Source organism: Coturnix japonica, chromosome 3 (genome assembly GCF_001577835.2).
Source record: "Coturnix japonica isolate 7356 chromosome 3, Coturnix japonica 2.1, whole genome shotgun sequence".
NCBI lineage: Eukaryota > Metazoa > Chordata > Aves > Galliformes > Phasianidae > Coturnix > Coturnix japonica.
Genome location: NC_029518.1, coordinates 15,940,725 through 15,967,851, shown reverse-complemented (window position 1 = coordinate 15,967,851; position 27,127 = coordinate 15,940,725). Strand labels below are relative to the sequence as shown.

Genomic DNA, 27,127 nt, shown 5'->3' with positions numbered 1-27,127 from the left:
TCTCATCTTGTCCAAATACGTCAAAAACAGGAGCCCAGGGCGGGATGTAGGTTTGCTGAGATCAGGTCTATTCTGGTGCAGACGAGCTATGTGCTGTTGATAGGGAGGATTAATGAGCCAGGCTGCTCATCCATTGCAATTAGAAACAACACTACAGCTATTCTGGTGCCATTTCTCTGCTGAGAACTTGGGCTACTTATCAACAGCTTCTCCTAACATGCCTCAGTGTAATCACGGCTACGTTAAACATAGGATGGCAAACTAGCAGCAGTGCTGTTGACACACTGCACTGTGCCTAGAGCTAAGGTGCAAAGGGCCATTTGCAGGTGCTCACACAGAAGTAAAAGTGGTTTAGAAAAAGGCACTAATAAGACTTTTGTGTCACCTAATTGGACCAAAAATTGCTCAGTGCATACAGGAGAGACAGACACATAGAGGACCAAGTTCACTTTGACTCCAAGAAGCTCAGCTAGTGAAATTTCAGCCAACTGCAACACTTTTCCAGCAAACATTGGAAGTTTTAAGAAACAGATCAGTGGTGTTAGTAAAGCAATAGAAGCTCTGGATCATTGGCTCTGTTCCTCATTCTGCTCTGTAACCAAACACTTCTCTGACCCACAAAACAACAGGAACACCACCTCCATAAAGGCTGGGTACTCACCTTCTGCTTCCACAGGGTAATTTACAACGGCGGCGGGCAATCTTAAGGTCAGAGAAGAATCTCAATGCCATGTATAGCAACATACTGTGCTTTATACAGAGCTGTAATCATTTTATCTGCCTACACTAGAAAGGCTATATATTCGCAACTGCACACCAGCAGGCATAAAAAATGCATAGAAACAACTGAGCTCTCATTACAAGCTTTCCAAGATTCTTAGTAGCACTACACAAGCAGGAGCTCATCTGAGTCAGCCGACAGCCCATCTGCTGCCTGCAAAGTCCCACTGACTACATCAGGGACCCCAGCCCAGAGCAGCTAAAAGAACAGCACAGATAGAACATTCCTCAGCACCTTCCTAACTGCCACTGAAAGCCAATCACTACAAGATCACCTCAGGTGTCAGAGTATTAGAAGACAGGGCCAAGCAATCTGAGACACATGCACAGAACTACACCTGACCTGCATGCATTTAGGAGAGTTCTCAGACAGTTGCTACCTGGGCCAAAGCTCTGTACAGGATTGTTGGATAAACCTTTGAAAACAAACACGCTAATTCCTCAGTCATTTTGCCAATACCTCACCATGTTTCATTCCAGCATCCTCTTCCATTATCTCAATTAATTTTACCAGTGACCACAACATGTTCTCTAGGCAGCTTCTACTATAACTCTGTCAGAAGCTCTATGCCTAAACACGCCTCATAGCAGAGCAACCCCTTCCAAACCCAATGGCTCTCTCCTCAGAGCCCTTGCATCACACACAACCTCTTGTCCATCCTTAGAGCAGCTGACTACAGCATTCTATGATGTGATCTTCTCCAAATGCTCCACCGTGTGCCAAAAGCGGAACCTGATATAAAAACTCTCAAGTGCCAGACAACTCCTTCACCTCTCCACGACAAAAATCTTCACGATAAACCCACGCTCTCTTACATCACATCTTATATATAGACAATCAAAGGAGCTAAGGTACAGCAAGAAATATGAAGTCAAAGTACATGAGTCAAATTACATTTAACCTCTGACTTAGTACCTTCAACTAGTAGATATAGTTTGAACTCAGCGTTTTAACTTTACTCTCTAATTAATATTTATTTCTTTAAGTATTTTTCTTGCTGTACCAAATTCTCCCTATCACAAATACAGCCACAGATATCATCAGGCACCAACCTTGAGGTGTTCTTCCTCTGTCCTGGAGATGAAGCCAGTCTTAAGGCAGGAATTCACTAGAACAATCCACTGTCACTTGCATAGGAATGCAACAAACAAAAGAGTAACTCCTGATGATGGGTTTAAGCCTGACTGGGTCCAACAAAACCCAACGCAAGCTCAAACTTCTGAAGGCAAAAGACTATTCCTATAGACTCCAGCATGCTGTATCCACAAAGTCACAAAAAGATCAGCCACTGACTCACCAGCAGGCTTTCTGCATCTCACAATGATTAGGTTCAGCTGCAGCTCATTACACACCTGCTATGCCTCCCCACCCTAGAGAACATGAGCTGGAAAGACCTGCATGCTGCTCAGCAGGTGCTTGTGATGTGTAATTGCTTCGCTTCACAACGTCCCTTACCCAGTAACAGAATAGCTCTGAGCAGGAGTTGCTGCAGAACTTAAGTCTCTGGCGTTTTGGAGAGAGATGCTGCCTGGACAATCCTCAAGTCAAACCAGGGGCCCTTCAGGGTGCCTGAAGATATGCAGGGGCTGTTAAGAGGAAGGCAGCTCCTCAGCAGGTGTAGTGCTCAGCTGAGCAGGCTGATCAACATTGTCCTCACCAGCAGGAGGACCTGGGGGGCTGGCAGCACCAGTGGTCTGTGGTTCCTGAGACCACAGCATAGCTTGTGCCACCTCCTTCCACCGCCAGCAGAATGCTCAGGTGTGCTCAGTGCAATCCACAGCACTCCCATCAGCTCCCGATGTCAGGCTCTGCTCCCACTATTGTAAACCTGACATTGGTCAACACCCGTGTACCTACAGGAGGGCAAACAGGCCACAGGAAAATAAACACCTGCTAACGAGCCGGCCATCAGCCACTCATTATCTTTGGTTGCTGCCTTAACTCTGCCAAGAGATTATTTCTGTCCTCCCCACTGAATCTCCCTTTCCTCATGAGAAGCCTGATGGGACCAGTCAGGCCTTGAGGAACACATGCTCTCAGCCTGCTGGGTGTCCTCCTATACCCCTCACAGCTCCTGCCTCAGCCCCGTTAATTCCTGGGAGTGCTTTTGAACCTTTGTACAACCGCTGACTGGCAGACCTTATGACCATACAAGACATTGCCTCCATCCTGAAGCTCTCATAGGCTGTATCTGCCAAGCAGGTGGGACAGGGACGTCAGATTTGCCTTCTCCCCAAAGGAAATGGAGGGGTAGGATCAAGGCACCAGCAAACAGTAACAAAGGGGGAAACTTGTCTTGAATTTAGTCCTCTTTTGTTCCCCTTAGGCTTAGGACTCCCATGTCCTAGGTTACATACTCCATTTGCTCTGTAGAACTCCAGCATTATTGTGCAGATTCTACCATCAGTAACATAGGCTGCTACAATCTCAGCCAGCCCCACTGCTCTTTCTAACCTCCTCTCTGCCCGCTAACAACTTCACCTATGTGCAGCCATCGGCAGTTCATGCAGAACTGCTGAAAAAGGCTGAGCCCAACGGCAAATAAAGGAGCCCATCTTTAGCGAGGGATGTCCTTTCCCACAGCAGCTGGAGCCCAGGAGGGTTTGTTGCCTGGGTAATGCTCCCCACCAAGGGCATCTCACTGAAGGGACCAACCATAGGAAAGAAAAAAAATCAGTTCCAGTAGAAAAATAATTTAATAAAGGGATACGTTTCAAGAAAATATTGGTATAGTAACAACATTTGAAGTAAAATGTCCACAAAAATATACATGTCTAATGTGATTATACATAAGTTTTCTGACAGGTCCTGTTTTAATCTTGGTTCAGTCCACATTGGTTTTCACCTAGGAAAAACCTTCACGGCTATGAGGCTTCCTGGGATATATCAGCTTGTACAAGAGAATCATACGAGAAATGGGTTTTTTTAAGCTCATTTTAGACTCAATCATATTTTAAGTTGGTAACAGTCTGGAAGAGATCAGTTTATACCATACCATTAATTTAATTAAAAAAAAAAAATACAAACAAAGAAAGCAAAAGAAGTCAGCCACCTAAGGTACATTGCTGGGTAGAAGCCTCGCAATACACACCACACTTAACAGTAACACAACTGGGAAAGGATGAAAGAAAAGTGGGCAAAGGGAAGGAAAAGATCCAGAAGGACCAGGGATCATGGAACTGCTAAAGGAGCAGGAACTGCTAACAGAGCAGGCTTTGGAGAGGCCAGGGACAAAAATAAAACCAGAAGGATACTCATCTCTCAATAGAAATTAGTTCTGAAACACATAAGGAAAGCTAATTGCAGGAAGATGGAAAGGAATCATTGGAAAACGTTCATTTCTTGTTATTTTCTTTAACTAACTGTTGAGCTGTAGGTCTGTCCCAAAAAGCCCACCTCAGTCATGCAAATTCATCTGAACAGCTCCAAGTATGGTGTATTTCCAGGAGATTAAAAACATGGCTACAGAAAGCAAGGGATGTGAGAGTACAGAAAGGAATACAGAAAACACGTTCCACCAGCAGAGGACAGGAAAAGGACACTGAAGAAGAGATGTCAAACAAAAGATACCAGCTTTGTCAATGGGCATTGTGCACTGCAAAAGAAAAAGCAAACAAAAACAAATCCCTCCCCCCCCCAAAAAAGAATCAAGCACAACCAAAAGCCCATCCGACAGAAAGCAAATGGAAAACTGCTAAAGAAATAAAAGGACACACATTTCCCAAAGGATTTTTTGCTTTTATAATCAAATTTCTTTTACATAGACAACTGAAACACACCAAGATTTTGTGCGAAAAATATTTTTAAATAAACTTTGCTCGTTCTCGATTTTTGTACATTCTGATATACATATGTAACAAGGTTTATGGCACTGTAACTAGGATCAAAATCATATAAAGGAACAAAATAATTACTTTCACCTATCCCTTCTGAACCAAGCCAGCTGCCATTGCACTATTAGACTTTAAAAATTATCTTATTATTAGTGGGCAGCCAACTCTAATTGGATTGAACACTTAAAATAAATCCCAAATTATTATTGCACAAGAAGCCAGTGAAGGCATATGGCATAGAATGATCCAAGTCCCTTTCTGTTAAAACCTTACACCCCAAGATAGAAAAATAGAACTGGAACATGAAACACGCCGAATAAACTCATTTTCTTTTCATTTTTTAGTTTGAGTCAGGAGTGTGAAAAGTGCCTGCAGACTTTTTAAGCTGCTCTGATCTCCTTTGTGTCAGTGAGTGATTTGCCAGGTGATCTGTAGCAATGCCTTTGCAGAACGAAGGCCCTCATGCTTCAGCAAGTTTTTTTTCTGCTTTGTTTTGGCTGTTTGTGTTTTGTCTTCAGCTTAGGTTTCTTCAGTCTATGAACCTGCACAGACTACTTAGCCATAAACTCTATGAGGAGCCGGAGAGGAAGAGGAGGAAAAAAACAACAGCCAACAAACAAACAAACAACAACAAAAAAAAAAGCCCAATATTTCTTCTTGGCTTTTGGATTTTAAAAATTACTCCTCTCGCTCCAAAGCTTCTCTGCTCTATCAGTGCCCAGGAAGGAAATCACAACCGCATCCCAAACATGGCCAAGTTCTTGGATCTCTTTTAAAAACCTTTCCTTACAAAAAAAGGTTTTTGTTCACAAAAACGTTTGCTGCAACCCCCTCCCCGCCCAAAAGCTAAAAAAACAAACAAACAAAAAAACCCCACAGCCCACCCCTGACTGCCCTAAATCAGGTGAAAAACGGGCTAACCCCCTTCATTGAACCCCTTCTTTGCAGCTTCACCATCACACAACAGTTTCTACGCCGATCAGCTTTGGTGTGAGGATTCGGGGTGTGACGCCATTGTTTAGGTCTTCCTCAAACTCCAGTAACTGCCCCATAAAGTTAAGGTTAGGGGAAATGATTGGTCGTTTGCCTTTTACAAATTTATAGGCATCCGTCATGGTCATGCGCGTGTGCTTCATCAAGTATGCAATAACTATGGTGGCGGATCGGGACACTCCGGCCTGGCAGTGAATGAGAAGACCTTTTCCACACTGATGGGCTTCCTCTGAAAACAAGAACAGAAGAAAGTAAGATCTCTGCTATTTAGTAAATTAGCAAAGCTCAGTGCAATCAGAAGTAACTTTATGTTAAAAGTTCCTCTATTTGGCTTGAAGCACAGCAGCATTTCCTCCCTCTTCCTCCCTAGTCTACCCTCCTGTAGGGAGTCAAAGCTACTTCATGTGAAACATTAGGCCAGTCTGCACAGCAAGCTCTGGTTCAACTAGATCTTTGCCTCACAGCCCAACTTTAATCAGCTTTTGTTGTCTGAAAAGGCTCCTGTCATCTTTGCCCCTTAACATTTGGAGCACCTCATTCTGCCAAATGCTACCTCTCCCCAACATCTCCCTAGGAGCAGCAAGGAAAGAACAAGGAGGGGAAGGAGGAAAAGGACAACACACATGTGCAGTCAGATGTACAAGTGCTCTCCACCAAAACACATCATCTGCACAAAGAGATGCAAGAGAGAAAAAAAGCTCCTGGAAGTACAGAAGCCAGGAAAGAGGAGGAAGTCACTGCCATTCCATCTTTGTTTCCCACAGCTTATGTGAAAATGAAAGATAAAGCTTTCGAGATATCACCCTTCAGTATATTGCTTTCTTCCATTAATCTGGAGAACATGCATTTAGCTTACTGCTTTTGGTGTGAACCCAAACCCACCAAAAATAAAGTGCACCTTATTCCACAAGTCCCACCTGCACTATGAAAACTTAAATGAAGCTGAATTCTATATTTCTATCAGCCAGTATTTAAAGAAACTCAAAACTCCAAACATAGCGTAACACACTTTTTGAGCTTCACTTCCTATGCCCTTAATCTTAACTAAACTTTCGTCCATTTTCTAATTTATTTAAATAGATACCTGCCAATGACCTACTGTTTAAATATTTCCCTATTGTCTCAAATGAAATTAAAAAAGCTTACCCTGAGGGAGGGAAAACTTTGACTGGCTGAATTTGCTAAGGAGAAAAACCTCAGTGGAGAAATATTTGTTTATTAAAAACAAAGCTAGCCCCTCAAGCTATAATTATCGAAGGGGAAAGCAAAATGGGTTTCAAAATACTTTCTAAACGCTTTCAGAACAAGGCTGCTTTCTCTGCCCTTAGTAAGGTCATCAAACCAATTAAAAAAAAACCCAAAACATACAGTCTATAACTTAAGAGTTAACTTAAGAGTTGTTGAGCTCTAACATTGAGTTCTATTTGAGTTCTAATGCTGCCTGCCATCAAAACTATGGTATAAGCAGTGTTCTGCTTACTCACCTTCACTGAAATAATGTGACTACAGATTGTATGTGTCAGCACAATGATCCTCTGCTAACCAGAACACAGACAGCACTAGCAGCACCCAAGAGCTGCCTGCTTCCAAGCAGTGAGACCCAGCTCCAAGGCAGATGGGATCAGAATATGCTGAGCCTGGGTTTCCGACCTTAGGCCCCAGCTTCACAAGCAGGGCTGGATCCTCAGTGAGCCCAAGAGCACCCCACAGAGCCAGCACAAGCAGGCTGAAGTTCCAGAGGAGCTGTGCACCCATGCTCTCATCCAGGAGCCATAAACACAGTCTATTTTTGAGAGCAGGAATCAAGGAAGACAGCTCCGAGTCCCCTTCAATAAGTCCATGGGGTTAGCTAAGGACCTAAGCTGTGATGTGGTAAATAGGTACGCTGTTGTCATCTTGGCTTCCACTATCAAACCTGAACTATTGATAATAAGATTAGCCCAGCTTCAGCAAGAGGGAAAAAAATAATAATTCATGGCCATGGTTCCTTCCCAACACCAGGATGTTTCAGGAAACATCTGAACACACAAACTGCTACTGGATAAACACCAGCAGACATCCACAGTGCTGCAAAAGGCTGAGCTGTGCGTGTGCACTGCAGGAAGCTGCCCACAGATACATTGAGAAGAGCAAGGAAAGGTCCTCACAAGCTTCCAGTATTACTTAACATCCTCAATGACCAGCTCCACTTAAGAAGGTTGTCTGGGCTGAGTACAGACGACCAGAGCTGAATGCAGAGCCTCGATGATCAAAATGGATGAGGTATATGCTGTGTGAATCACAGCGAGGTTTAGACTGACACAGGTAATATCATTTCCTGAGCTACCTCCCCTGTTTCAGATAGAGCTGTATTTTCACAGTGAACTGTCTCACAGCCTACAGGAATTGGAAGCTTATTAATAATAGTTTTCACTGCGATCCACTCGCCCACACATACACTGAAGTTACAAATCTAATGATAAAATAAGTGGAGTGTGAAAGTTTGTCAGTTCTCTCATAAAACTGAGTTAGGGAAGACTCAGCTGTCATTAAAAATAGTAACTACAAAAACTTGGCTAGAAGCCACTGCGAAGACTAGGAAATGCAAAGGAATCATAAAGAGGGAATGACAAAAATCTCAGCTGGGAGAAGCAGGGGTGGAAAAGACCCAAATTTGGAGGGTTAGAGGTAGGCACTGCTATCAATGGATAAAATTGTACCTCTGGGCTACTTAGTCAGATGTGCCAGAAATGAGAATCAGCAGAAACACGAGGTGCTCAGTATTTCTGACAATCTAAACAAAAGTAAATGTGACCTTACACAGCCTTTGGGGTAGTTAGCAAAGCACAAAATTCATTCCAGATTCTTGTAATAGGTGAGGGGAGGGGGGGGAGAAAGTAGTTCCAGTCAAGCATAATTACCAATGAACTCAAAAGCCTCTTCAAAATACTGCCTGAGATTCTGCTTGTTGCTGTCAGTGGCTGGGAGCCGCTTGTAGTTGAACATGCCTTTTTCGTAATGGTACAGGGGCAGGTGGGTGGTCACGTTGATTACATAGCCTATGTTCATCCTCTGCATTTTCTCCAAGTCCTGAGCATCATGCTCATTTCCGAGGAAGAGGAAAGGCAGGATGGGGGTGAGTTCGGCATTCTCGATGTCCGGCGTGGTGGGGATGGACTGAGGTAGTGTGGGGGGCACTGCGGACGCACCGCCACCTCCCCCCTCCGGGCACTCTTGCAGCTGGAGGGAGTTATCGCAGAGGTTTTCATGGTTCTGCTTGAAACCGCTGAGTCCCCCTGGGGAGAGAGACCAAGCAGATATTGTGGTTAGAGATCTCCACAGGGCACCTGCAGTGCTTGGGACAAGGGACAGCTGCAGCCTTTACTCCTGACAACAGCACATTCCCGTGCAGTTGGACAAAGCAATGCTGCACCTTGAAACGTACCAACCACCAAGGTGCTTGCCTAACATGGGGCAAACAGCTCTCCTTTTTCTGCCCTAGCTGCCTGAAAATATCTAGAGGGTTATTTTTAGGACATTCATATGGGTGGGAAATGGGTCCGAGGGGGAAGGGAGAAGTCACTTCTTGGCTTGTGCTCCCCTTGGATCTACTGCAAGTCACACTGCTGGCTTTTTCAAGCAGCAATTTCCCCTTTTTTTTCTCCCCTCCCACCTCCCCCCCTCTAGGAGAGTGGCTGCAGAGCTAGGAAGAAAAGCAGAGCTTCTTTCTACACCTCATTCGGCAATTACATCAGCCCCGGGCTCCCCACCTGCCCAGTTTCCATAGCGATTACACAAAGCACACAATGACATCAGCTGGCATGACATCAGCTCTTTGAGCGCAAACAATACAAGAAGAACCACTTTGTTTCAGGCCTTTGGTACGAAGGCGTTCTTGGGAGCCAATGATGTAATGTTAACAGGTGGCTCGCCTCCACGCCTGGGAAGAGAGGGGCAGGAGGAGAAGGGCAGCCATGCCCCCCTGCTGCCCACAGACATGTGGGTTTCTGTTGGAGCAGGGTACGTGGGGCCACGCGTTGTGCCGAGACCAGCCAAGTGTTTGGGCTCAACTGCACTTTGCTAAATGAAAGCCAAGAAATTCCAGGAAGGGGAAAACTACATGTAAATTACTAGAAAGAGTTACTCCAGCCAAAACAAATGCTGCTGTCACCATACTGCTATTTTTTCCCCCCTCCTTCTAAAAGGTTATTTGCCTTTTCTGTGCTTTTTCACAATGATCTAGCGAAAGGAAGACTTTAAAGCCACGCTGTCACACAGGCTTTGGTTCAGACAGAAAGACATCCAACTCTTGAGCACCACAGCTCCAACCGCTCGGTGCCAGCACTCACCTAGGGCCCATCTTGGAGCCTGACAGCATTAGTGCCCCTCACCAGGCCACAGCCAGCTTTGAGAAGGGAGATGCCCAGCTACAACCCATGCACACTATCTATATGCCAGCAATTGGCCAACAAGAGGGAAACAAGCACAGTTAGACCTCACATGTACGATGGAGTGAATTTTAAATCCCAAACCTTCCTCTGAAGGCTTGCAATATACAGGCAGTCCTGCGTCCTGCTGATCTTCAGCTGTTTCTGCAGTTTGCAGGATAAAGCACAAACAGATCTGCCTTAAAGATCTCTGTTCACAAAGCTGTTGTAACAGGGAACAGGGCAGAAGAAAAGACAAGGACAGAACTCTGAGCTCTCCAGCTAACTAAACCACCTGGCCTCTATGGAGGCTGCAAAGTCTTCACAGGCTGCTCAAGAACAACAGAGAAGACCAGGGTCACCATGATGATGCCATCTGACATCTCACCCAAACCAACAGCTTAGGCTAAAGGCTGAACCCTAACCGCATTCCAGTCAACCCAACCCTACTCTGACACTTACTCTGCTTCTTTATAGGCAAGCAATCCATTCAGCTTAAATAATTGTTCAGACAACACCCAGAACACATAGGGATCCCCAAAAAGCAGTCCAAAGAAACATATGGCCTCTCACCAGTACACAAGTAAACTGAGTTTTAAAAGCAGATCTTCAGCTGCTAACTGCAATACAGAAAGCCTTCACCACTGCAGCCACAGCAGACAGGCAATACATCCACTGGGAAGGACCAGCAGCATGCACGGTAGTGCTGAGCTCCAGCCATAGGGCTCACATGCAGCTGTGTGCCCACCTTCACTAGGACATTCAAATTCTCAGGCGCAACACGCTGACTAAGCAAAGTGCTAGAAGACAGGCCAACTACCACTATTCACCATTACAGAATGCTGTGCATGTAACCAGTCTTCTCCATCTTTGAAGATATCACATAGCTTTAATAACCAGAACATGGTAAAAAACCTGAACCAGGCAGCCAGCTTGACAGCCCTCACACAGATACAGAGAACATCCCACACGCTGCTCCAAAACAGCTGCTGAGCGGGTTGTCAGGGAGCCTGAACCTACCCACACCCAAACAAAGCAACAGCCATGCAAGGATGCCCAGCACACTTGGATATTCAGAGCTTTTTCTATAAGGAAAGGAATGAAGGAAGCAGGACCTCTGTAGCAGACAGCCTGTCCTAATATCTAGTGGAACGCACCAGCGGGCAGTGCTTCTGCTCACCACTGATGTGAAGGGCCAGAGATGTTCACAGTTATCACTGCATGAGCTGCGTGAAATATTCCACCGCTCTGTCCTGCCAGAACAGTTAGTAAATGACCACAGGCTAGGGATTGTCTGAGACATCAAAACTTTGAGGAAGCTTCAAATCAGCACTGTATACATTCCAGCTATTCATACTTGTCTGTGGGCAGGTGGTTGCAAAAGGCCTGAGCAAACATTTCGCATGATGCCTCCCGAACCCCTGCCGCGCAGCAGCTGCAGGCGGATTCTCAGCTCTGGAGGCCAGGTGAGCAGCTGGGCAGGAACCAGAGCTCAGAGCAAATCCAGAAGGGGCAAATGACACAGAAGTTATGCCAAACAGCAGCTGTCATTTGCCATCGTGAAAAGGTGAGCATAATTCAAAGCATACACAAAACGTACAGTAGAAACAAGGTGATTGGTTTTGCATAGGAACAGCCATCTTTACAGAAAGCAAAACCGACACATCTTATCTGCACGCATTCTGTTTTACATGACAGATTAAAGATGCAGGATCCACATTTAGACAGAACACGTGATCCCCACAGACAAACGGACCTTTTATATAGCTTTGAAAGCTATTCAGATGGATTTTTGGATCCACTCATCCTCAATTACAATACCACAAAGCCACCTAAAGAAAACAAAACAAAACAAAAAAAAAAACCCAACCATAACAAAACCACTAAACCAAAATTCACATGCAACAAAAGCAGAAATCCCATAGGGCTGTGAATTATCAGAAAAAGATATGTTGGAGAGTTGTCCAAGGGAGGCCTAGAAAGATGGAGAAGGGCCTGGAGGACAAGGTGTGTGAGGAGAGCTGAGGCTGCTGGGTTTGCTCAGCGCAGAGCAAAGGAGCTGATGGAGGCCTGATGGCGGCTGAAGCTCCTCACAGGGAGCGGAGGGCAGCGCTGAGCTCTGCTCTGTGTGACAGCGACAGGGCCTACACAACAAACCAAGCCCTACGGCTGAGCATGTCTGTGTTTAAGGTCAAAATGTTACACCTTTAAGCAGTTAACATTTCTGGCATGAGCACAGAACCACAATATAAGACATTCAGGCAATTGGTGCATATCCGTTTAAGATGACGCTCTGAATTTGTGCGAGTACAGCCTGTTCCTTTAAACCTGTGACCTCATTTATTTACATTACTGCAGAAAGCATTGCCAGAAGCAACAGCTGATGACAGTCTCATGTATTTTTCCACTAAGACAACAATTAAACTGCTTCTGTGTTATTAATGAACAGATGACTTTGTGTCAAGTCGACTCAAAGTGCAGGATGCCTCAAGGTTAAGCAAACGCGACATGAGCCCGTACAAACAGAGGTGTGCTGCGGGTTGGGGGTGCCCAGCCCTGTGTCACCCCAGGTGTCACCCCTGTGTCACCCAGCCCCCCCCTCCCACTGCATATGCAGGGTGTGCTAAGGCACCCGCTAGCAAGCATGAGCTCATCTGGGTCGTGCTGTTATGCATCCTCTCTGCATGCTTGGGTGCGCTTTCAGCAGCAAATCTATCACAGCTCACTTCCTTCCCCAAGGGAAAAGCAGCTTTACAGGTTGAAGCAGAGCTCTCTGCCAGTCATGGCCAAAGCCATTCTCAGGATGTGGACAACCATTGGGATCACGTCTTCACAATATCAACCCATGGCCTGCAGAAATGTACGGCCTTGAATCTGGGCTATAACCCAAGCAGAGCTCCACCAGTCCTACCTCCACCAGATGACATGGAAAGGGACTTCCTTTATGCTCTCCCACCATATTTCTCCTGCAGTACTTCCTCAGCCTCCCTCTGCTTTTACCTCAAGCAGGGGTAGGCCTACATGATGCGTAATGCTCAGGACACTTCTGAGAACAGTACTTCCCAGACCTCTTGGAGCAATGGGGCTAACTCAAGTATGGCAGGAGTGCTCCTGTTATCCAAGATGGACATCCTTCCCTCAACACAGCCAGGTTCATGCTCACTGCTGAGAAGAGATCTAGGGTTGTGCTGTGGTTGAAGACAATATATTTGGTCCACGCAACAGGAAGCAGATATGAGAAGGACAATTCTCCTCTCTCAAAACTAGTGGGGACCTATCAGACCACAGTCACCTACACAACATCAGAACTAGCTCCTTTGACTTCAAGAAAACTATGGGGTTTTTATTTATTTTCATAAAAAAAACACTGGAAGGAGACTGAGGCATCAAGCCCACTTGGCACCTCAGTTCAGTCAGAGCACAAGGAAAATACAAGGATGCTAAGATTGTTTTTGTACATTTCTGCTGTTAAATAACGGGGGAAAAACACCAAACAAGCATAACTGGAACCATATTCAGCTCTTCAGAACAGAATCCTCATTTACCATCCTTTCGCAACGTAAGTACCCCCTCAAGAATCAACACTGATTTTGGAGAACTGGGGGTGGGAGAACACAGATACAAATAACTTAAGACTTTTGTATTTGCGTGGCTACCAATGTGTGAGTTAGGTCTCCCTTTCCAGTCCTTCTCACCTGTCTGCAAACCACCCACTGCAGGGCTTCTTCCCCCATCACCCACACGGCATTTGGCATCAGCCCTGCCGCAAAAGATTAAACTTTAAACAAACAACAAAAAAGTGAAAGTAAACATAGTTCACAAAGAACAGCTTCCACTCTGATACACTCAATCTAATCTAGTCTCTCCCTCTAATCAAGCTGCCAACGGCACTTCAAAACAAACCAAAACAAACAACAACAAAAAAAAAAAACACCCAAAAAAAGCAAGCGCGTGAATTCCAGAGAACTTGTGAGGTCAGTTTTTTTCCATGTGGGAACCACACTGAGATGCTGCTTCATTGATGAGTTCTGGTCCAGAGGAGTTACAAGCACATCTCTGACCTGGTTGCTTTGAGGCCCCCTTGAAAAGTCGAGAGTCTGACCAGATAAAAAGAACTACGTCATCCCCCAGCATCAAGGCACACGCGTATGCATTTGCATATTATTTCTAATTTCAACTTGCTGCAGCTCACACCAACCGCACATCCTCCCCTGCTGGCCTCTTGCAGCCCCTGCCCTTATCTACTTTGCTCCACTACTTCACGCCAGGAACAGAGCAGCTCGCTGCCCTGAAGGACACATGCCAGGTGTGCAGGAGAGAGGTCACCAAATGCACTGCCTTCTGCCAAAGGACGCAGGCTTTGCCCAGCTCCACTTATTTCCTTCCATCACGTCTACTACTCACACTCCACCACACTTTCATCCACACTACCTTCCATATCTGAACATATGACTTGCTTCTTCCCTTGGCTTGAGAGTTGTTTTTGGTTTGTTTGTTTGCCTAATTTCTGATTGCCTCAAACAGAACTTGGACACCCAAGCCACCTATGAAAGGCCCTCACCAGCTCTCCTAAGAGACGCCACTAGTGCTTCTGGACAACTTGCCAGCCCTTCCTAAAGTCACCGCACATCTGAACTGAGGACAGTTGTTCCAGTTCTGCAACTGGAAGTCCCCTACATGTTGAGTAAGCATAGAGTTTGTTCATTTAGGAGAAAATTTAAACAAGAGTGCTGATAGGAGAGAGGGACACACCACAGGACAACATCCTCCAAAGCACTCTGTTATTCTCAGAGAATGATAAGAAAGTTAAGAGGAGGAGCTCAAGGACTTGGAACAAGAAATTAAGTCCAGTGACAGATGAGGTTTGGACTTGCCCTCCCTGGAGGGCAAGCATTTATAGCAGAAACTCAAAATTAGACACTTTACAACTTCTCATAGCAAAAGTATGCTCTCCCATGGGGATTTAAGCTAACATGAAGACCAATTAAATAATCACTGGAAATGTCAGCATAAACCCTGAAGGAATACATACTTCTACTGTGAAATGCTCCCACTGGAAATCATATTAACAAAAAGGTCATCAAGAAATGCTAAAGCTATGTATGAAGGAGGCAGGGGAAGTGAGGGGGGAGGGAACAGAAACTATTTTCATGCTATAACGATACCACAAATGGTTTTATATTGACAAAGAGTTACAAGTCTGCTTTCACAGAGGCAGAACGGGTGGGACCTCCAGACTCTGGGATGCATGAGGACCCAGACAACACACAGGGCTAGTTGCATCCAAAGAGGGAGAAGGGCCTCAGCACAGCTTCAGACGGCTGTAACCCTGGATGTGTAGGAGTGGACGTTTCTGTTTAATTAGCAAGTTTTAGAGAAGGCTGACATTTTCATGGTTCAGTCATCTGTGTATTCATTTTACCCTTTTAAGGGCAACCACTTCAGGACAGCTTCACTCCAGCAACCAAGCAAGCCATTCTGTTTCTGCTGAGAATGAATGCAGGCTCTTTTCCAGTCCAAACCACTGCTCCTCTGCATCAGAAAAACCAGCTACACATTGCAACCGCGTGAAAGAAAAGCAGGGTCCTGCTACAACGTAACAGTCAATGCCATTCATTCCTGCTGGATTTAAAACTCCTTTAAAAATAATAATAATAAAGAGTTTCTTTCCTATTAGCTACAAATTATATCTGGCACTCTTTTGACACTTTCCAATAACCTGCTTCAAAGCATATGAAGTTTTCTTCATATCCAGTAAAGGAAGCTGACTTGAAATATCCTAGTGCCACACTGTCCAAAACAGCCAACTACTAGAAGCAGTGAGATGCCAGGCACCAACCTGCCATGCTGCCACCTACACCAGGGCCAGCCCAACTGGCACCCTGAGTCCTAATGTGCTACAGGGCTGAGCACCTGGCAGCTCACTCCAGCCTGGCTATCAGGGGACCCAGCATTGCATGACAGCCCTAATGGGCAAGGAAGCATGGCTAGAACCTACACTCCAGCTTCAAGGGAAGGAGAAAACATACACTAAGAAAAGCCAGAATTAAACACCAATCAAACAAGGAATGTCTTCAGCTAGATTAAAACTAAATCATGTCTTGTCTCTACACATAAATAAACAAGAATACGTCCCAGAAAGCATAAGTAGTGTATTATTCCTTGATAGAGATGTAATACTGCCTTACAAAGCTAATAGGAAAATCTCAACAAAAATATGATGGTTTGCCTTGAGGCTAATCACACATTGAGTGCTTAAAGACAAAACTCCCAGTACCTTATGATGGCCAGGATGAATTAGAGTCTGTCACTAGCATAATACGTCAACTGCTTCAACAAAAGTTTTTGCTTTAAAACATTACTAAAAAAAAATCAACAAAAATGCCATCAGGCAAATCAGTATTACTTTAGAAAGGATGCACTGCTAAGGGAAGAGGCAAAAAGTGCCTGTTATTCTTTCTACCACTTTCTGCACAAGACAGATGTGTTGTTTCAGAGCACTGCTGTGACTGTGGATGGATCTGGGTCCACTACACTTAATCGCTGATCTAAGTAAGAGATGATCTCAGTGTCACAAATGGTGCGGGGAACAGAAAATCGAGACAGATTAAAATGACTTGTCCAAGGTCTCACAGCAAACCTATTGTGTGTGCTTAGTCACAGAGTGAGAGAATGACCACTGTGTGGCCTTGGCCACAGCTCCCCTTGCCCTGAGACTGCCTTGGTACCTAGTCACAGTTATCCCTAGTCTGAATATCCCTTTTCTACACCACACAGGGAAGGAATTTGCTTATTTTCCTCTGTCCTTTAAGCACTTTAAAAGCTGCTATCTACTCTCAAGAACCTTCTTCAGGAGGAGGTTGGGCTACATGATCTCCAGAGGTCCCTTCAGACCCCTATGATTCTGTGAAACTATGCTGTATGAGTCCAGAGCCATGCTGAGACCACCTGCTGGAGGATCGCGTGCTCCTGGGGAACCAGAAGCTTTCACAGCAGTGGGAGGATGCACTGAAACCATCTCGAGTGGGCTGCGATGCTTCCAGGCACGAGGCTGCCTTCATCACAGATATTAATTGAAGCAGTTTCCTGTACTGAAAAGTCACAAGGCATTAAAAATCCCCACAGATTCACTGCTGAAGCTGCTGGGGCATAAAGCATCAGTTGAACATGCAAGCACAGACCACAACTGCCCCAGGACGTTCCAGCTACAGAAATAACCACGCTGAAAGATTTTGAAAGAGGGCCAGTGCTCCTCCAGGTGTGCTTGTCATAATAGCCTCCCTCTCTGCCTCCACATAGGGGACACAGGGGCACTGTCAGGTCTGCTGGCTGGTTTTCCATCCCAGCCGAGTCTCAAAGGCACTGGTGCACACTAGAGCTCTACCTCTCCAACTACTGTCAACACATTCATCAGACTAAGACCACAGCTCACAGTGAAAACCCCTGAAGGCCCTGCCAGCTTAAGTAAGCAGGTGCAATGCTCAAGAAAGTACCTCTCCCCAGCTTGCTCTCATCAGACCCAGTTGACAACTCCTCAAGCCTCAAATACTACTACTGACAAATGTATTCAAGCTCCTGCAATCAGACTTGCAAAACTGAAGTTGAAATCTCTGTCTGTGAAGAGGCAGCAGAAGTTTCCCCCCTTCCCCCCCCCCCCAGTGACTGATGAGGCCAGATTTCCTTTGCAACACAGAGGGAACACATTTTAAACACGCTGGATGCATCGCACACATTACTTAACACTTAAAAATACACATTTCCCTATTTCAGCCATGACCTAATAATTATTCAGTGGAGATCTCCAGTGGAAATAAGCACCAGGCACGTATTTGCTGGACAGCTGGATTTTTTGACCGTTGTGTCAAGTCCTACTCTTGAATTGCGCTTCTGCAGTGTAATTCAGTTAGGGCTTAAAGTAACACTGGCATTGCTGGATTACATAATAATAATAAATCATGTGTTCGCAACAGATTACGAAAACATCAGGTATTCCAAAGGCAGTTGATCACAGTCCTTTGAGTTAACGCGAGACAACGTAAAGCAGGCACTTATTCCTTTTATAGGTCTCTCGGTCCCTTTGTAGTTGTTTCAACTTCTCTTGATAGGTGACTTCAGCGCTGGTAAAGAGATCTGAAGCTATTCTTAGACCACAGCAGTGAGCACGAAGTGGTTTGCTGGCAGGTTCTGTGCTCCTTGCTATAACGAGACCCAGCCACTTAATTTATTTCCCTGTTAGACAAGCAATGAGAAGACTGCAAACCAGAGTTTAAAAAAGCTCTTCAAATCAGGAACAAGAACAGAGAAGTAACTACGTGTTATCACTACCATTCTGCTCCTTCCCAAGCCCCTTGCAGTGCTCCAGCCACCACTTCATAGCACAGAGGAAAACTGGGACTATTAGCAAATTTTCACATCACACCACTGATCTGGATTGTTTCAATCTGGAGTCAAACAGAGGAGATTTCAATAAAGAATTGAGCCCAAGGCTTCAATGGGTTCATGAGGTTCCCACAGCTGGGTCTCCAACACAGAGGAAGGTGGGTAAGGTGAAGCCAATACCACCAGGGACTGGATAGGGACATAAAAACAACTCCTCTCCATTTAAAACAAAACCTGTTGAAATATTTTGACCAAGACATTCCACTTGTTCATTTTCGGTTCATTTGTAGATTTAATTTAACTTGAAAGGAGACACTCAACTCCAAACCCAAACACTTCATCCTGTGTAAAATAATACTTTTAGTTTGAATGCCAAAGCATTCCCCACTTCCTATTTTTATGTCCCAGGAGCAAACTAAAGCATGCAAAAAGCCCCAAACTGCAAGCCACTTTCACTATGAGCTAATGCACACACGGATGGCAAATTCTTCCAGTAAGGCAGAAATACACTGCTGCTATCCTATGACAGTCCCACCCCACTGTGTTGCTGGGCTTTGGGTAGGAAAATGGGCACAACCCCATTGAGGGCAGCCCAGGCCTCTGAGCCAACCTGGGGGAGAAAAAACCAAAACACAGCTTTGCCTTCATCAAGCAGAGAGAGTGACTGGTGGTCTCCCATCACTGCTTGTACCTCCCCTCATCCCAGTACTGAGCAAAAAGAGATGCATCCAGACAAAGGAAAGCCTTTAGGATTCAGTAGGAATGGAACACCGTGGTCTAACAAGAACAGCTGTGAGCACACAGGGAAAAAACAGGAATTCTTCACATTTTGTACGCAACCGAGCAGCAGCTCCAGCCCTTGATCAGTCAGGCTGCTAAAGTCCATGTAACAGCAACATGGAGAACACGATACCTTTTTGATAAGAAATGAAATAGTCGTGTCAGTCCCCTAAATGCTGCTGTGCCTTCTGAACAAAGAACGGAGCAAATCTTCGCTTCTGAAGAGCTTAATTGAAAATGACACTCCATATTAAAGGAAGTAGCAAGGAGACACAAAGGGAGGCAACACAGCTCTTAAAAGCCCTGTAAAGCCCAGCACTCCCTTGTCAGCATCAGTTTATGTCAGTCTGTTACATTAAAAATAAATCAGACAACCTCTTTTTAACTTGAGCCTAGTCAGGCACCCCGTCCATACATTTATCTATAGAGCCATGTGGCCTTTGGAAACAGTGCTTAAAAAGAGTGGGGCACCTAACCCTAAATACACCGAGTGCCACGCTGCTGCCCGACAGCAGTAAGCCGGGGCCGTAACCCAACCCCGGGTTTGCCGATCGGGTTCCCCCCACAACGTGACACCACACTGCGCAAAGAGCAGCACAGGCTGACAGGCAGCACCAAAGATGGAGAACGTGGCACCGGATCAGGGGGACATAAACTTGGCCGGCTAGGCTAGCAACCAGTGTTTGCAAACATAACACAGGCATCAGATGGGTTGGCCATAAATTAGGAGTGGATTACAGCAAGCAAGAAAAACCACTTGAAAAAGGGGGGGGAGAGAAGAAAGAAAGAAAAAAAAAGAAGTGGCAAAGAGCTCTCTCTGGTTTCATTCTGGTGTCTGCTGCCATGGGCCTGCATGCACACATGGTGTTAGTGCTTGGCCTGCCAGGGCATGATGGAAAAAAATGCTATCTGACAGGGGGAAAATGAACAACTGCGTGGCCAGCACTGCTCCTCAGGCTCAAAAAATAAGGCAGAGCCTTCCTAAGTGCTGCTTTACTACATGGTGAACTCACAGAACTGTAGAATGGCCTAGATTGGAATGGACCTCCTTTAGAGTCCCCTTTGAGCCCCTGCTTAGAGAAGGGAAGGTGAGGCGATGGCAGGGGCATCTTCTTCCCCTCACACAAGGCCTGTCCTGGTCCAGCCAATTCCTACACTCAAAAAAACCAAGGGATTTGGGCTTCCTTTGCCCACTAGCACAGTCTCAGATCTGTCAGCAGAAGCAGTTCAGGGAGGGGATTTCTCCTAAGCAGGTCTTCGAAACAGATGCTCACATTTCTCAGTAGCTGAAAACCAAAAATAGGCCAAGTAATCCCACAAGCACCCAGCCAAGCCCCAGGCAGCACCCAGGAAACGGCGGCCAACCTCAGAGAGCCTGCCCACAGGACCCAGCAGCCCCACAGCCTCCTGTTCCAGGTACAGCTTGAAGTGGCAGGAGCCTCAGTGATACAAAGAAACATGGAAGACAGACACCTTCAGCATCTCCCTTTTCTAAGGGCTGGAAGGCCTGCAGACCACAAGGTACAAGTCATAGATGTAGCTGTAAGGACTCTGCCACCAACCCATACATCCACGCAGGGTGTTTTTTTCTGTACAAGTTACTAAGTTACTGTTTTCAAGTGAATTAAGTATGGACAAATCCTCCTGTAGTTTCACAGCACCATAGCCAATCTCTTATCAACCATGCCTCTAAATGGCATAAATACCTAGGGGCAAAGAGATTTATAGAGGGCAGCATAGTTATAAATAGGAGCTACAAAATAAAGGGAGAAAGGGAAGCGTCCTTGGATGCTACCTTAGGGCAAGTGGGACCGTTCCTCCCTAGAACATTAAGGAATAGGGTAAAAATACATTTAAAAATGAGCCTTTAAAGGAGGAAAAAAAATACATACATAGAAGTGCACGTTCACGCACACATATAATCACTGCCCTTTCAGACCACTTTCTAGAGGAGCATCTCCCTCTGGCCATTACTCTCACCCTGTTTCACCAAAGCAAGACTGGACTTCTCCTTGAGTTTTGTCAGCTGGTCAATGATGCAACGCCTCCTTTATCTTTCTTCTTCACTTGCTCTCCCTCTGCCCATCTCCAGCACCCAGGAGCTGAGTTTAACAGACTAAAATAAGGATAGCTAAGTAAAGGTCAGTCTGGCAAGCTAAAAGAGAAGTATACTCTTCTGGACCTTTGCCCCTCAGGCTATAAATACCTCGAGAAAACACTGGGGGAAATTCTTTGTCTACACAGCCAGCCACCAGGAAGCACGCTTCCTCCTTCCTTCAACTCCCACCCCACCACTACTCAAGGACAACCATGGGGGGAAGGCAAGCACATCACCACTGCCTGAGTGGCCCATTCCACCACCTTCCCATGGAAGATGTGCTTTGCCAGCTGTGTCTCGAGGCACAGAGACATTCCTAGAGGTGTACAGCCATGCTGGAAGCTCTACCAGCAGCAAGGTTTGTGGTGGAACATTTGCATAGCACGTGGGACGCAAAGAGGAAGATTACCTTTTAGAACTAGGGGTTCCTTGCCTTCTCTCTTGAGGGACTCCAACACTATGTGGAGGGGCTGGGAAGGCATTACTCTGCTCGGCTCATTGGTATTCTCATCATATACTATGATTTCTTTGGAAAAGATCCTCTTGAAGGAGTCCTTGCCTTCCCGGCACGAGATCAAGTCCAAGACGGTGATCTTGCCCTGCTGGAGCCTTCTCCGGCTGATCTTGTCAGCGCAGTTGATGTGGACGGCCCCTTGGATGTGGCTCTTATTATACTCCATGAACGGCCTGCAGTCGATGATGACAGGCCCTTGGTTCTGCGCGTGGCTCTTGCTGCATTTCGTCATCTTCTTGGCCAGGTCGTTGGGGTAGATGATCTTGATGCTGGCCAGCTGCTTGCCGCCACCCGACACCGGGCTGCCCACCCCGCCCAGGGGGCTCAGGCCACCGGCGCTCTCATTGCTGTTGACCATTTGGTTGGCGGGGCAGGAAGGGGAGGCTGCTGCGCTGCTGGTGCTGGCGTGGGCTTGGGCCTGAGAGTCCTTGTCGTACGTTGCCACAGTGCAGCAACTGGCACTGCTGCATCCACAACTCAGGGAGCGGGCAGAGCCGTTGGATGAGGGCATATACGTGAGATTCGCAGTCTTGAGGGACACGACGGCTGCGCCGAGCAGACCGGGGCGGCTCTCGCCAGCGGAGGAGGCAGGTTCCAGATAGCTAGAGTCTAAACACAGGTTGAGATCCTGAGGTCTCACCGGCCTCGAGAGTGCCACCACTACCCTGTCGTCTAAGGGAGACGGAGGCATGAGGAGGCTGAAAGCTAGCAAATTAGGAAGAACTCAAGATCCCCCTGCAAAACAAGAAAGGGAGGGGAGAGCGGCCGAAGGAAAAAAGGCGATGAAAACAGATCACCACGTCACATAAGCCGACGGATCGCTACCCCGACACCCACCGCTCGGGGGTCACAACCCACGGGAACCTCCCCCAACCCCGCGGTATCGTACGCGAAGGGGCAGAGGAGCAGCTCGCCGGTCCGCAGCGAGCGAAGGGCCGGCAATGCAGCCCCACGCGTCGGCGGCAACGTGCAACTTTGAAATGAAATGAAATGAAGCTATTGATTGTACGCGCACATACAGCTGCGAACTTGAACGCAGAGTTAAACAGGAGCAAAACCTCGCCGCAAGCACCAAACGCCGCGTTCTCAGCAGCTGGACGGAACGCAAAAGCTCCGGCCGCCCGACGGAGCCGGGCAGGGCAGGGGGTAACCCTGAAAATAATACAAAAAAGAGCAAAATCCCTCCTGCTGTTCAGAAAAAGGATAACGGAGAGCGGAACCTCTCCGCCTGACACGCTTAAGAACAACAACAATAAAGGGGCGAACAGCCCATCTCTATAAAGAAAGGGAAGGAAACATACAATAACCGCAGCACCAAACTTTCATTCCCCGGCCCCTCGTTCCCCAGCGGCCCCGCACCGATCCCCGCCCGCCCGCACTCATTTACTCACTGACCGGCGCTGTGCGCTCCGGTTTGTCCCCGTTCCCGGCGGCCCCGCGCCGCTGTTTCTCGCGCCCGCCGCCCCGCGCTCCGCCCGCACCATCCTCGTTACTTTCTCTTTTGCTACCGCGTAAATGTACGGCTCGGAGGGGGCGGGGCGGGGCGTGACGGGCGGCCCCGGCGGCCAATCGGAGAGCAGAGGGGCGGGGCATGGGGCGGGGCGGGTGATGTCATTGGCAGCCAATGGGAAGGGCGAGGCGGCGGTCGCTGCTCGCGGACGTGAGGCGCTGTCAGAGCAACGGAGCGACGCGGGAACAGGCGGGAGCAGCGCCCTGTGCCGGCTAAAAGGGGGCGAGGGAGGACAGTGCGGCTGGGCATAGTCCCATTAACCACGGAGAGACACACGGGATGCTCTGTGTAGAGAAGTGATATGCTGTCAGATAACCATGAGGTGCTCCACTTAACAGCCCTTAACAACACAGCAACATCCCAATTCCTCTTCAGGACACTTACTTCCAAACTAATGTCTTCCTACACACCTGCCCATCCTTGGTACAGCCATAGTGGGGAACTGAGCTGGTGAGCCACAGGCCTGGACAGACCCCAGTAGGAGTCAGTGCCACAGCTGTGCTTCAGTAGTTTGGGGTGATAAAAGCCGGTCCTCCTGTCTCAAAAATGAGGCCAGGAAGGTGAATGACTCAAATCAGTCCTATTGGAAGGTGAATGCATGGGTGACAGCTGCTCTAAGAGAGGAGGCCACAGATATTGGCATCCAGTTGGGTGAGATCCACTCTACCCTGTGCCCAGAGAGCCTATTGATCCCCTAAGAGCAAACACTGCTTTCACACAGTGTCCTTCCCAGAAGCAAATATCCAGCTGTGCTGGCCTGGGATCTGCAGAAGGATGTGCACGGCAGGCATGCTGGGTCTAGCAGCACAGCACAGGGCTTCAGAGAGCCCCCCCAGGCTCCAAGTGAGCAATACTGTAGGTACAGACCATGCAAACCCAAACCCTCACTGGCAAAGCACCTTCCCTATGGGTAAACCATAGCTTTGTTCCTTTGCTAAAAGCCAGCAGCATCTGTCCGCAGGGCTGTGCGTGCTGAGGTTCATGAGTAGGCTCCCAGTCCACCAAGGACCGAGGCTGTAAAGTGAAACACATCCAGCAGCCATGTTGTACTACTGCACTCACTGGTGTTGCAGGGGAAACTAATAGAACTGTCATAAAATCACTCTGAATGTTTGTCCTAAGAGAATATCCTAACTCATTTGTTGATGGTGGAGGCTTTGTACGGTAAGCTGCTGCTAGTTTACTGGCTTTCAGGGCCAGATTCCACCACACCTTGTTTCCATCTGCATTAGACGAGAGCTGTCACCATCTCACCTCTGACAAAAAGAGCATCAGTATTCCTTGGCAGCAGGCAGGGGAAGCTCTGCATACACTGAGCGCTTTAACACCCTTGTGGATGTGCAGGTCTGTGGGCCTGGAAATGTTTGCTCAGCCAGAACAAGTGGCTGAGCCCAGCCTCCTCTGGTGCAAGCAGCCATTAGACACAGAGGGAGCCCATCCTCGTTCTGTTCACCTGCCTCCTGCATGGCCATGCTGGTGGGACACAAACCACCCCTGAGCTGTATAGGCACTCCCTGCACTGCAGATTGTTGAGTTACGCTCATTTTCAAGCAACCCCTCTGCTCCCACTGGGGCTTCAGGCAGCATCCCTTCCATAGGGTAAACCGCCTCTTCCTCAGCTTGGTTACAGCAGCCCTAAAATTGGAAGTGAGAACTTAGCAGGAAGAAAGAGCTCGGATCTTATTGAGATCAACTCTATTTCTGCCATGTTGACTGAGACAGGCAGTTGGCCTTGTTCTGCTCCCGCCTACCTCAGTGCGAGCCCCGGCTTGCTTTACCCTGATGCAGCACCACTTGGCCTCAGCCCCTTACCCAGGGCTCCTGCTCTGCATGTGACTATAAGCAAAGCCTCCAGTGGTCACCCTCCCACAGACAAAATCAGGCAATGGGGAAAGTAGAATTCACATTAATGGGTTCCAAATTTTGATGGCATTAGTCAACGAGAAAAGTGCTCTGGGTCATAGGACAAGCTTGTTTGCCATCCTCCCCTGCTCCCCCGAGGCTGTGAGCAATAATTAGGTTCACCATCTTCCTTACACTGATATGACAAACCAGTTTAACAAGAGAGCTCTTCCCTTGCCAGTCTGTTGTACCAAAGGCAGTTGAGCACCATACCAGCTTGTTGAGCTTTCATCTAAAAGATTTCACCTCTGAGTGGGATGACAGCTTAGCCAAGAGCATCTTCTGCCTTCATGGAGCCACTCCCCCACCCAAAACCTACCCTCACCTCCCTCTGCTCTCACAGCTGCTAGCTGGTCTCACAAATGCACCTGTCTGTCCCTTTAACTTTCCCCATCTTCACCGGTGCTAGTGGTGTGCCCTTGCTGGTCCCTGCAGGTGACACAAGGTGACATTAGGTGGGGGACAGCAGCCCATAGGTTGCCTATCCCAAGTTCTTTTGCTGAGAGCTCACTGCTGCTTCCAACTTAATTGAGCTGTGCCGGCACTGCGGAGCCTCTACAAATGGTGTTGCTTGAAGAGGAGCAGTGTTGTCCTCACTGTTCAAGTGTCCCTTAGCCCTTTGGGAGGTGAACGTATGAAAGCCACCAGGAGTTCAAGGAAGGACACTGAGGTTTTTAGTGTGTAAAGAGAAAGCTAAAGATGAGTTTGGTACTCACTGGGTGTGCCTGTCTCAGTGGCTTGACACCAAACTTCAAGCGTGCAGGGAAGTGCCCGTGCTCTTACCAAATACACTGGCGCAAGACATTCAGATAACACTGCCAAGAGGTGAGCTAAAAGGGAAAACAGTACTTTGACTTTCTCAAGAAGAGGATCCTTCTTAGGCAAGGCTGACCAGCTAATCAGTATAACCAATGCTTGCTTAAACCTTTCCAGGCAAATGCTGCTCCCTTGACTCATGGGACTGATGCCCTGAGGGACTTCTGCTGCTCTTGGTACAAGGAAAACAACCAGATGCAATCTAGGGAGATGAGGAAGCTGGCTCCTCCATGCCCACTTCTGAGCACAGCAAGCAGTGCTTGGCCACAAGTATAGATGTTATACAAAATGCCCACACTTGTGTAGAATGTAGGTAGCCCACACTTGAATTAGACTAACTGTTGCTAATAAAGAATCTCGGAGCCCTTGTCTTTTATAGCAAGTCAAGAAAAAAATAAAACCAAGTTCATTTATGGTCAATATGGATGTCCTAGACATTTCTTATAACTTCTGTTTTCCCACACTGATGATTCCATGCTGATGGATTGTGAAACCACAGTGGAGGGACTCACAAAACAGATGTCAGCAGCAGAGATTACAAACTATGGGCTTGTTTCCCCAGCCCACTGAGGATTATCGCCACACCTACTATCTACTCAGACACCTCCTTGAGAGATTGATTCATGGCTTGGACCAACAATCATTTTTCTCCCTGCTACCCGCTGAAAGCAATTCGGCATGCAGCCAACAGTTGACCAGTTCTATTTCTCACTCCGGTCCAATTCCTGTAGTCCTGCTGCCTCTAATGAGTGAGTTTACAAGAAATACTATTCTCATTAGGCGGCCACGTGACTGCTGCTTAGCTGACTATCAAATCCCTACCAGCAAGCAGTGGCCCTGGCTCCAGATCCTAGAAGCACTTTGCTATAGCAGGTTCATTGTATTGGAGGGAGATCCCCTGGTGAGACATTCTTGCCGTAGTTTTGGGTTACATGGCTTGGCTCTGCCTATGGTCATCTCAAGCAGCACAGCTGTAGCTTCACTCCAATGTCTGCTGGTGGTTTGGGCTAATTCAGCCCATTTCACTGCTCAGCAGCAAGCTGCAGAACTGGGAACAGGATTGGACAAGCTCTAACTGCAGCCCCCTTCACATTCTCAAAGCAGTACCTGAATGG

The 27,127-nt window shown here is 47.1% G+C and overlaps 1 protein-coding gene across 1 annotated transcript; it reads right to left on the bottom strand.

Annotated features, from left to right (window-relative positions):
* Positions 1-3,458: 3,458 nt before the first annotated feature.
* DUSP10 (dual specificity phosphatase 10) lies at positions 3,459-23,306 on the bottom strand. Its single transcript, XM_015857275.1, has 4 exons — positions 23,180-23,306; positions 21,680-22,519; positions 8,508-8,882; positions 3,459-5,836 (listed from the first exon to the last, which is right to left on the bottom strand). The coding sequence occupies exons 2-4, from the start codon at positions 22,473-22,475 to the stop codon at positions 5,571-5,573; spliced, it is 1,437 nt and encodes a 478-aa protein (XP_015712761.1). The 5' UTR covers positions 22,476-22,519; positions 23,180-23,306; the 3' UTR covers positions 3,459-5,570.
* Positions 23,307-27,127: the final 3,821 nt, after the last annotated feature.